General features: G+C 38.7%; 1 protein-coding gene across 7 annotated transcripts in view; it reads right to left on the bottom strand.

Moving 5' to 3' along the window:
- The window catches only part of LOC111671593 (cyclin-dependent kinase-like 5), a 40,518-nt gene extending 27,835 nt beyond the window's left edge, over positions 1-12,683 (bottom strand). For all 7 annotated transcript variants that reach the window (XM_023428719.2, XM_023428717.2, XM_023428716.2 and 4 more), the window contains exons 1-3: positions 12,559-12,683; positions 10,234-10,455; positions 8,193-8,227 (exon numbers count right to left, since the gene is read on the bottom strand). In XM_023428719.2, the coding sequence (XP_023284487.1) occupies positions 8,193-8,227; positions 10,234-10,297 (99 nt within the window). In that variant the 5' untranslated portion in view covers positions 10,298-10,455; positions 12,559-12,683. The remainder of the gene's footprint in view (positions 1-8,192; positions 8,228-10,233; positions 10,456-12,558) is intronic.

The following is a 12,683-nucleotide window of genomic DNA, read 5'->3' on the forward strand; positions in this document are numbered from 1 at the left end:
TGTGGATGATGTGTTTACTGTAGCCAGCGAGCGGTAGGTAGGAAACAAAAGCAGAATGGAACAAACAAAGAATGGGAGGGATGCATAAGTTCAAGAAAAAGTTTTCTGTTGCTTCCTCTCATTAAATGTGGATTAACTATTAAAAAATTATTTCCAGGTACATTTTATTGGAAAGTTCAGAAAGAGGGAGATATTTTAGTGACTAATTTACCCTTTAATACATAACATAAAAGAGCAGACAGATATAGATATAATCCCGCTGTTGTAAAATTTGATTAAAATTTTATGTGTGCACTATTCATCTACTGGAGCAGAGGCACCCACAGTTCCATGCTAGCTGTCAGATGAGTCATGTGCTTAAGAGAGCAATACACCATGAGAGAAAGGTGTATTTGATCTTAATGAGAAAATACTTTAAAACACCAATAAGATGGTGTTTGCTGTGTTAACAGGTCATGCTATATAGCTTCATATTAGCTGTATTCTTCTAAAAAATGTCCATGGTTGAATTGTTGTATTCTACTTCTCCATTAGATGAACATGTTCACTAAGAATGGCTTTCATGTTGGCATCTGTCTCTGGCCCTCAGGGGTTCTGTGAACCTGAACCATGCCAGGAAAATACAACCCCACACCATACTGGAGCTGCCAGGAGCTTTCACCATAAGAAGCAAGCATTGTCCCTGTGGACTCCTCTTGGCACGTGCCACATATGTTGTTGCTCACTTGCTAATAATAGGATGGCTCGTGATCATGTGATACTTTTCATTCCTCAGTATAGCACTTGCTGTCTTCTTTGCTCTCAAGTCTAAAAATTGCTTGTTTATGTTTAATAATGGGATTGATGCAATGTAACCAGTGCACAGTGTGTGTTTTTTCTACAGACTGTCTGTAATCAAAGTACTTACATATGGTATGAGGGAAACTGCTCAACTTGTTTACTTAGCTGTCTGTTTCTTCTCGCATGTCAAGTAATGCATGGACATCCCTGTCAGGAGGGATATTTGTCTACAATCAACTCAGGCTCATGTCTTTCACTTAGATTTTCATGCCAACATCACATTAGTGTCAGGTTCTCAGGGAACATTAGGTTCAGCAGCGTTCTTGTTTCTGCTCCAATCAGCTTAACTTGGATCTAATATTACAGTGAATGTATGGCTGCACTTCCGTTTCATCAAAATCATCAAAATACAGAATACACGGGGCGTCAAGTGGCGCAGTGGGTTGAGCAGGCGCCCCATATGTAGAGGCTACGGTCCTCACTGCAGTCGGCCCCGGTTCGAATCCCGCATCAGACGGCCCTTTACTGCATGTCATTCCCCCTCTCTCTGCCTCCCATTTTCCTGTCTCTCTCTACTGTACTATCTAATAAAGGCATAAAAAGCCCTAAAAAATATACTTAAAAACTTAAAACTTAAAAATACAGAATACACTCACCTCAACTTAGTTGTTGTTGTTGTCATAGTTAGTGTAAAAACACAAATTCATAATGATAATTGTGCTTTGTACAGCTAGGGGAATCCTAACTCTACATCATTTTAAACACTTGTGTGTAGGTAGCAAGCCTTTCTCTTGTTGTCATATAAATGAAATGTAAGAAAATGTGACACGCATAATACATGATGCATTACTTCATGTGATCTCCACAGTGTTTTGCCGATTCAAATTCTGGTCTGAATATTAATGAAAAGCTACTGTAAACTGTTATAAAATGCTGAATGAATGTGGGTATGTTATTTGGATACTAAACATGCTCATGGTATTTCCACCTGCTGTGTCTATGCTATCTCATCTGCACTCCGTCAACACTGTAATGGGATCTTATTTTTATATGTGCAGTATGCCGAGCGGCCAATTAAGGAGGTAACAAGAACATAGACTGAGAACAAAAACAAACATGGCAGGTATGCATTTGCCAAAAGCCATGTTAGTGTACGGGCTGCACTTAATTTTTCCTTTGATATGGAAAGAGCCGTCTTTTCTGTTTTTTATTGATATAGAAGATGATTCCTCAGACACCTGCTTTGCAATCTACAAAACTCTTGTGTAGCAGTCATCACACACCACTATGAAACATGGATGTTATTGGTGATGTGATATGACAGTCTGCAGTGATGACTTCTTCTCTGTGTGCAGATACTTCCTCACTGATGCAAACATACTTTAAAGACTGAACTCTGACTCTGGCTAAGGTCCAATCATAATGTAGCAGGAACACCTCCGCAGAGAGGGCCAGGACTTTTCATAAAGAATGTGTGAATCTTCGATTAATGAAAACATACAACAGTTACTTCAATGCTTGAAATCTTACAAACTGAATCATGAATATTAACATGTTCATCTGAGGAGACAGTGCTGTCAATGTTTTACCTCTCTGTAGACAGAGTGGCAGAGGAAACCAGCTCATGGGATGATAAGCACATTCAGGGTGCCGCTTTGTGTAGTGTGCATTCCTCAGAGGTGCTCCATGCTTGAATAAATACTCACGAGAGCTATGTTTACCCTCTCCCCTCTACATTTCACATACTGCTGCATGATTAACAACCACCGATGGCCATGCACAAGCCTTATCCAGGATTTAGATTAGCTGCTAGTGAGAGGCCTTTGTGTTTAAGGTGAAACTCACTGGGGCAAGTCAAATATAAAGTGATTCATTTGTAAATCAACAGGTTCCAGAGTTGGGTGGGAGGTCCCACAACAGCAGTCTTCCAGTGAAACTAGTGATAAACAGAAAGTGTGTCACATGCTCAAGGACACTGAAAAGGAAAAGGAATTTTGCTTTACAACTTCAGGAGTTTAAAAGCTTATTTTCAATAAATTCTACAGTAAAGTTTAAAGGCAATAAAGCAAATAAGCAAATATGCATATGACAGGTTTCATGGCATCAAGGTTGTTGGTTAAATAGAATTAAACCTTTCTTCTGCTCAGCCTGTGAAGCACAACACGACATAAGCTCTGAAAAATCTTACATACAGTGCTAAGTTATGTGATAAAAATAAATTTCCTTTAACTCTGGTGTGTCAGAACAACACATGAACATGTTCAAACATCTACTTTGAATGTAAAAGAGTTCTTTGCTGGGTCAACTGAGGACCACATGCAAAAGAGTCTGATCTGTAATCTACACTGAGCAAACATGACTTATAATGTGTCAATGAACTCAGGGTCAAACTGGAGCAAGTTAAAGGGTGGTTTCCACTCTTGGGACTGATAATCCTCAGTTTCCCCAGTTTTGTCAACACTGTGAATTAACAAATAAAAAAAGAAGGACAAGAAGGGAAAGCAACCAAAGACAAAGGTTTCATATGATTTCATTATGGCCATTTAAATAACAATCTGTCTTAAATTACTAAACGAAGAAGCAAGACTATAGAGCGTAATACTTGAACTTGCCATTTTGAGCTACAGGTCAAGGTTCTATCCAAAAGGAAAATATTAGACGATAGGTGCATTGAGATAGACTTTTGTTTGTGGTGTTAATTCTCCATTCTCTTCATAGAACTTCCTGTCATGATTTATTCACAATTCTGTTTCCATTGTACTTAAATGTAAAAACTTTCTTGTGATATTTTGACTTTTTTTTTTTTTAGAATTTCTCCAGTTGCAATCAACGCTTTCCGAAAGTGAGAGTCTGCCATTCACAGCCACTTCATGCAGTGATCGGCCGGGTGTGTGGGGGTGAGAGAGGAGTCAGGGCTTAATTTCTCTCTCTACCTCTCTCTTATTATTCATTACACAACTATGTTTCTTGTGATGTCATTTATTATGTTTACAACCGAGTGCAACTATGAAGGTCATACAGGAGAGACTTAGCGTCCCCGCCCTCTCTATGGCGGCCAGTTTTCCATCAAGCCTTTGACTGTACCTTCCATATACGTTGTACGAATGACTTTGTTCTTCAGCATCCCTCAACCTTTACAAATGTGCAGATATTCACAAATTCTACATCATACTGTGTAAAACTGATGTATTTTTATGTAAGAGATCTGTTTTAGCTTGGTCTTGTTATTTTAAAAACAGCTTCACAGTGACCTTACTGCGCCTCCACAAGTATGATTAAGCCTCTTAATTAGCTTACAATAAATTTGCATAATTCATCGGTTTTTATCAAGCATCAACAGACAAGGCAAAAGACCTGGAGCATCCTTTTGGCTCACTTGGTAAAACGTGGATATGTGGATGCAGCCTCCTTGAATATTGCTTGAATCTGGTGTTCCCCTCATTTCCTGTCAACACATTACAATATAACACTGTATTCCCATTACAGAGTGGTCCAAAAAAGAATTAGTGAACCCAAACATGTTCTGTTGGTGATTCATTTACATGGACAAGAAATTAATAAAGGATGAGCCAGAACTACAAGACAAAAGCTTCTCTGTGTCCCAGTGTGCTCAACCCTTTTGACATAACAGCATGTTGCAGTTTCAGTCTGGGTTTCCTCTTTATCAAAACGCTGTGGCAAAATATGGCAAGAAAGCACAAGACTGAGTCATGAGCATCGAAAAACAGTAAGATACCAAAACACAAAAGCTGTCATCCTACAAGGTACCAGGTCATAATGTGGGTCCGCTACATCAAGACTAATACTTTATACCAAACTGATGTTTACATTCAATCTGTATTAATTCAGCGTGTATGATTGAACAATTGAATTCATTAGATATTTGAACCAGAGAATGTAGTCTTTCTATCACATTTACTAAACTCTACCTGAATGGTATTTATACAGAGTTCTGGCTTTTAAATGTAAATCACAATCACAACCAACAATCTTCTGCAGCTATACTGTATATCAATAAATATGTCTCCTTTGAACATATATTCTTCATAAATGCCTGTAATTCTCATGACCAAGAAGCATTGCCTCATTCTCATTCAAGTCTTGTGCTAACAGTCCTCTAACAATCCCACAATGGTCAACATGCAGTCATTACACACAGTGATCTATACACTCTAGTGTCAGCAATAATAGGTCTAATCCATTTTCCCTTTTGTATGGTGTAACTTGGGTATCGATAAATAAAGAGAGTAATTCTTGTTGGAATAATAATTTACTGGACTTGTAAAAAAAATGATAATCATCCACAAACATGTCGAATAAGCTACTAGACTAAGACTAAAGCCTCCAAATAGTGTCACAAAAAAAATCTTATGCTTGACATTCTTCTTCTCTGTGCCACCTCTCTATGCCCCAATCAGCCAGCTGACTGTTAAGTCTTCGTTTGGACATTGTAAATGTAAAAGATGGGGGTACACACTGATGCAGCAGCCTCTTTCCAATAGATTCAGATTATTGCGTGGGAATTGGTGAATATATACTTGTCTGCTCTTTCCATATCTGACCAGAGAGCTTTCCTGGAGCTAATTATTCCTGTTAAATACATGTATTGGTTAAACCAAATTCAAGGGGCGTGTCTCTGGTGAATGTATATTCTCGAGCAGCTGTGACTCAGCAGCTGTTGTTACATACAAACACAGACATTTTCTCTGGCCAGCACCCTCCCCTGCCCATGGTCACAGCACCATCAAACCTTTGGTGAGCTTCTGTGTAATTCTGCTTTGGAAGTGTCAGCGCATGTGTGTGTATATGTGCGGGGATATGTGCATGAAGTGTGTTCATCTGTGTGCCTCTGTTGTTGTGTATGCACACATAATTATGCAGCATAGATCTGCGAGTTAGCCCTTGAAAAAAACATGTTGGTTCGTTCACAATAACAATACAATATTTTCCACATGGCACTGGTCCCTATTATTCTGCAGCCAGAGGACTCATCTTCCTGTTCTTTCACACGTCAAGCAACAAGGTTACAAACTGATATTCTGTCAAATTCAGATCACTGAATTACCAACACGCACAAGCCCAGAGATTGTGTCTGATGTCAGCATTTATTATATGCCGGGGAAATAATAAAAAATACTGATCTAATTAAAAAGACATTCCAAATTAGCTTCATCACACCCAGAGAATGATCTCTTCAATTATTTGTTTTTCAACTACTGCACTGTTACCACCTTGCAGATAGTGAACCACTGTATAACACTGTTGCTGGCACACATGCCTGTTACTCAATTCCAGATATTTGAGGATCAAGAAAATACACTGTTCACTTGGTTGAAGATTTGACTGATGGGATTTCTCCTTTAGGTCAATCATTTCTACAAACCACGTCTGTTTTCTTAAGAATCAGCATCTAAATAGAAGATGACAGTAAAACTTAACTAGCCTTTCCACACCTGGAGAAATTTAATCTTTAACTGATTTGTTGCCATGGACTGCACTGCAGTTATTTTAAAGCTGCATCAAATGATTTTTTGGGGGGTAGGGGACCGCAATAACACTTTCCTTTTAGCTTTAGTTCATCTCCAGCATCTCCTGTGGGATGTAATTGGCCATACAACTACCACATGCTCCACTATGCCAATACAGACATATCTGTGATAAAATAATATTGGCCAATAATATCGCTCCAGCTGATGTATCAGGATCTAAATTCTTCTGATAAAGGTTTCAGGCAGAAAATAAATGTCAGTGAAAAATATCATCAAATTTCCTCAAGGACTTTGAACACTGCAATTATGGTGATGGTTTTTGTAGGAATTTTGCACAAATAAACAGTAAAGAGAGTGTTACAGGCAAAGCGCCAGCCTCCATCTGTTGTGTGGACCTGACTGAGGTCTATTGATGTGAGTTCTATTGTGTAAAACGTAGACATTGGCATTTGCAGCTGCGTAGGAGCAGGATCAATCAGTCTGAATAATAAAGCCCAGTAATTATAGGCTGTGATTCCGGCTTACAGCCGGGCTTTACTCGTTTTCCTCACTTCTGAGTGTTGCCTCGACATCAAGTCTTGATGCTGTTGTCTTTTACAAATCTCACACTTAAACTAACTCTGTGGCATTATAAACCTGGTAAATGGATACACTAAGGTATTTGCTGTTATAAACACTGTAATGAAGGCAGATGCATGGAAATTGCATTAGACAAAAAATATCAAGGATTTCGATGAGGAAAGCTCAGAAAGTGTTTTGTCTGTTTCCTGCAGATCCCTGTAAGTACAGTAGGAGCTATAGGCTCTCTTATTCATGCTGGATTGCTGTCAGTTCCTGGCACGGCCTCCTCCTTAAATGGACTGAGATGACAAAGCTATTACTTCAGTGTGGGTTGTCTGCTTTTCATAGTCCTGCTGCTTTTTTGTTTTTTGTTTTTTGTTTTGGTTTGGTTTCCTTATTCTTATGCTAAAAAAGTAAGTAAGTAAAGCTTCAAGACAACTTAATAAAGCCACTTTTACATGAATGAAAACAAATGGAGTGGTGAAAGCAGATCTTTCTCACTGATGAACCCAAGTAGAGGCCAAAGGACCATAGCCAATTACCCAGTATTCCAGAGGGGCCACTTAAGGCATCACATTAATTCTAAGGCACAGGACCACTGCATGTTCTCCAGGGTTCAGCAGATCTTTCTTGAACTCCAATAAGCATAAATCTAATGTTTAATGTGAATCTCCATCCTCACAGGATAAGGCTGGCAACAGTCTATATATCTGTTACTCTTAGCAAATCCCAAAAAGGCTGAAATCAACAATGTGTTTGCCTGACTCTGACACCCCCAGCTTGTCTGAGATTTTCAGCCCCAAGCCTATTGGTTCTTACTGAACAGTGAATCTTTAAAAACAGATCACAAATACGTATATATTCACTTTTAAAACAGGGTTAAATCATTTTGAAAACAAATGAGACTAGTTTTTTGCAAATGTTACTCAATCAGGAGAAAAAGTGCATTTACCAGTTGGGGATTATTTTCTGGCATGGAATAATACACATTTGGTGCTCTAGTATGTATTTACTGCAGCAGAGCAGAGTATATGGGATTTACTCAAAATAAACTACAGTGCTGGTGTTTTTTGTAATGACACAAGTGCAACAGTGTGGCTCATTTATGTGTCCTTGGACAATGGAGGAACAAGCTCTATCAGAATTATACAGACAACACTTGTTAATGAGACTAATTCACTGTTAGTTCTGGTCTTTTCATGGGATTTGTTGACAATAAGAAAACTAAAGATTATACCGAACTTGTCCTTTATATCATAATGTTTACATGAGGAAAACTAGGACTCATGATCGGAATGGTTTGACAGGACCAATCAATAACAAGAGGCTGAGGTGATTATATTCAAATTTGTAAGATCTTACCTTGTGTCTGCACTTTAAAACAACACCATAGGCACCTAAAAAAAGAAGCAAACCACATGATTAACGGAGATTTAAAACAGCTTATCTTCTCATGAATATTCAGAGCATTCATGTATTACGGGCACTACTTTTGCCTTCAACTGGAGCTGCTACACTTAAAAGCAGATCCTCATGAAATAATAAAAGAATGATAGCTCAAATTCTGTTTAAAAATGTCAATTTGTGAATAACATACCAGCATGGTCTGTTATCATAAATAAACAAGGTGTGGTCAATATAGGGACATTTCTCAGTCTCATATGAAGTCAGCTGCCAATCATGCTAACAACTGCTAATAAGTCCAGAACCGACTTGGGCCATTTTATTTTTACAAAATAAAAAGGGTTTCAAATCCTTTTTATAATGCTACAAAAAACATCCTTCTCTAAAAGGACAGGTGGCTCAGAAAGTAGGACACAAGTGTTGGCAGGCTACTGTAGTTATGATGTTATTGACCCTGGCAGTCATACACACATCCCCTGAGGGTTCAAGAGGAATTCTTGAAGTGAGCCGACATATGACGAAGTGCTCCACACAGCTTCACATGAACATCAGGGTTCTATTATGCCATATTTTTTATACATTCCAGGTACACATTGATTTTCATTCATTCTAAAAAGATAATTCTAGAAGAAAATCTACTTGAAGACACCTAAAGCCTACCTGACATAACTAATCCATAACAGAGAATGTTTAGACTTATTTTTAATTATACTTATATGACCATTTCTTGCACAGTCATGACTGTTTTGAAAATGCTCGAATGTTCGGGGAATCTAGAGACTCATTGAATTCATGAGCTAACTTCATAAGCTAACAGAAAATGAACAATAACAAAACATGGATGCCATGAATACAATAGTGTGAATTTAATGTAACTTTTTGCACTAAAAATATTTGCTGTTTGCCTGTTCACTCTCAAATCTTAGGGGTTTCCCACAAGCACTTGAACGCACCAAAATCTTTTCCCACAGACAAATCCATTAGCACAAAGTGACAAGATTACAGAAGATCAAAAATAACATCATTTGTAGATCATGTGCCAAAAGATGCAAAATCACCACAATTAGTCCTCCCATGTTATTTTCCTCTCTGGATAAGGAAGTGGAGATAATTGCATAAGATTCAGTGTATTTTTAATTGCTGGGTGAGCCTACATGCAGCACGCAGTCCTGAATCGTTAACAAAATTGACTGACCTCAAGATCACTGAGGAAAAATCTATGATGCTGGATCAAGTGGAGCGCACTGTGCCATGGGTGCAACAGAAGAGCTGGACTGCTCCATTTCCACAACTTCCATAACTTCACAGTTTAATGTGGTACTAAAAGTGCTGACTTTATTCCAGACGGACTCATTGTTGTACAGGCTTTAAAAAATCCAGCTCAAAGTTTCCCTGTGTCTTCTAGCGACACATTATATACACATTATAAACTTTCTAGGAGGTGGGAGTAGGGGTGTGAAAACTAGGACAAGTGAGTGGCCTCACCTCAGGGCCTCTGCCACTTCATATTAACCAAGTGGCTCAAGGAAAAAAGAAAAGCCATGAGAAACATTTTGGCCAAATTTAACTATGAAATCACTCTGTCCCATTGACATTTGCAACAATAAAACTGAATCACAAAAACTACCTCTTCATTTCTACTATAATGGCACAAGAGTATGAATCCAGGTCACAGCATCTACTGTCAGTTTTTCACATTAAAATTCTTCCTAATGAATAAATGTTAAAAAAAACTCCTTGACCTTATTGGGTTTGCTCAGTCATGAGCAGCAACTCAGGCTTTTAACAGCTTTTTTCTACAGGCAAATTAGATAAAAACAATCAAATGATGCTCACTGAAAAGCCCCATAACTAATTTATGAGTGTACTACTTCACATGAAAAGCTGGGGCTGAAGACTAGACTGGACTAGCACTAAGTGATGTACTCACAAAATACAAATGAACTAAATATGCAATTACATTTCACATTGTTACATTTAAATAAATGATCAATCTCACCTTCACCCACAATCCCAAGGACTTCAAATTTATTCATTACATCACAGATGTCAAGGATCTTCATGAAGTCAAAAGGTGTATTGTGTGAGGTGCATGGAGCTCAGGTGGAGGGGGCCCGGCTACAGGATGGCATGAGCCGGCCAGCTGTTGGCTCCCGAGAGGTGCCTGCCGGCTATGAGCCATAATATCCGCCACATGCCTCCAACAGTGGCTCACTTTTACCTGCATAAAAAACATTGCACCAAATTAAAATATATACAGTGTGATCTTCACTTACCTTTAGCCAGAGGTGAAATTCCTTTTATACCTTTAACCACTCTGTTGTTAAATGGATTTACATATCAACTCAATTGTTTTGCCTTCTTCAAAAGGTTTCCTCAAGAAAGAGTTGGTCAGTAGTACTTCAATGGCAGAGAAGTGGTATTCAGAAGCTCTAGCTCTTTGTGTTAACTCCAGCAATTTAGTATTGCACAAAGATTAAAGGTGGTGAAAAGCAGCAGCAGAGGTCAAGAAATCATGACTGTTAGTCCCCATAATGAGCTAAGCTTCAAAAACACTTCATCCTACATTTCCCAGAATTCAATTTAATAGCATCTACATTAGACTACACAAGACTTAATCTTTCAAACCCAATGCCTTCAGTTTCAGGTAAAATATTTGAAGCATTATGATGGCATCATCAGGGGTTATTTTTTCAGACTTTATCAAGTCCCTCCAGAGTCTCGGATGACATTATACAACTGTTTTCACAGGCTGAGCAGTGATCTACCTATTGAGTAAACTGTGTGTAAAATCAGTGAAGTGCCCCTTTAACATGAATTAGATAAACATTTATACATAGTTTACTCTACCATATGAAAATAATTTCACCCTCCTTTTCGAAACAGTATCGCACGCTCTTAATGTGATCACAGCATCTCCTCTGGTATCCACACACTCTTTGCTCTTATTGAATCAGATAAGACTCCAGATACCATTTTCTCCATTTCATCTTCTCCTTGCTGAAAAGCTCAAGGACTTGCGTAGCCTACTCACACTTCCAGTCTCCTACAGTGCTGTCAGCACAGGAGCTGCTCATTAGTATGAAAACCTCAGCACCAAAATAAACTCTCTCCCAGAACACTTAACAACACTGTGTGGTCTATTACTCCCTTATCTTACTCAGCTGCACACCATCAGCACAGGTACACTGAGAGGTATATTGTGGGCAAACTTGAGGAAGATGATCCCAGACTAAACTCAAACACTGATGGCTTCACAGAAAATGTTTTCTCTTTTTAAGCCTGAGCGTGTTAACATGCTTCCCCCTCCTCATCTTTTCACAACCTACATGCAGCCCATTGTTTCCTACAGCAGATTTTAGCCAACTACTCTCCGAGCCCTGAGCTAAAAGGCTAATATGATCTGGAATGCACTGAGCATTGCTGTGGATCATAGATTTTTTTCTCTATCAAGTGAATGACTCATGCGTGGTAATGGACCTGGTGTGTGGAATTCAAAATACAGAACCTTTAAACCTCCAATATGATCAATGCACTATTATCTATGCCTGAATTGGGTTTAGAATTATCTGACATGATGGAAACAATTTTCCAAAAACAGGGGATGCAGCTGACAACGTCACTGACATTTGAGGTAGACTGACTACACATTTTTAGGAACACAAAATAAGAACAACACTAACAACCACCAAATATGTACATTTATGGTAAAATATTACATAATAATAATAATAATAACTCAAAATAATTACCGTATGTGTTAATATCTGTTATACACTTGTCTTGTTGCTTCTTGATATGCTCCCTCACATCATAAACAGCACAACACACATATACCACGGTGAAATGTGGCTCTGAAATCACTGTTTTAACAGGGACTGTGGCTTGCCTGTACAGTACGTAAGTCTCTCTCTCTCTCTCTGTCTGTGTGTGTGTGTGTGTGTGTGTGTGTGTGTGTGTGTGTGTGTGTGTGTGTGTGTGTGTCAGCTCCGACTGCCCACAGAATGAATGTAGCTCCCACATTTTCAATGCAGAGCAGCAATAAATCCAACAAGTCAAACATATGGCAACACTCAACCAAGTTATTACAAATTTACCAGCTTCCTAGCCTGGACTCTGGTTAGTTGCTTGTCTAAATAAGCTAGGTTAGCTGTGTTGTCGTAGTGCTCTGCCTAATTCACCAGACACACAAAATCGCAAATTAGCCAAAAACAACCGTTAAGCTTGTGAACGTTGCCTTTCTCATGAGCTTGTGCTGAAGATATTCACATTATACCTTGAGTTTACAATTCTAATCTATAACGACATTAAATAAACTACTCACTCAGTCAGTGGTTGGTGAAAAATGATGGAAATGAGCCCATATATCCACCCACCAACGAAGATATTTTCATTGCAGCAGGCAGCTACAGTAACTGGATCGTGCGGTTGACAAGCTGCGAGAACATC

Source organism: Seriola lalandi, unplaced genomic scaffold (assembly GCF_002814215.2).
Source record: "Seriola lalandi dorsalis isolate HSWRI2012SDOR001 ecotype SW California unplaced genomic scaffold, Sedor1 jcf7180002054885, whole genome shotgun sequence".
Classification (NCBI taxonomy): domain Eukaryota; kingdom Metazoa; phylum Chordata; class Actinopteri; order Carangiformes; family Carangidae; genus Seriola; species Seriola lalandi.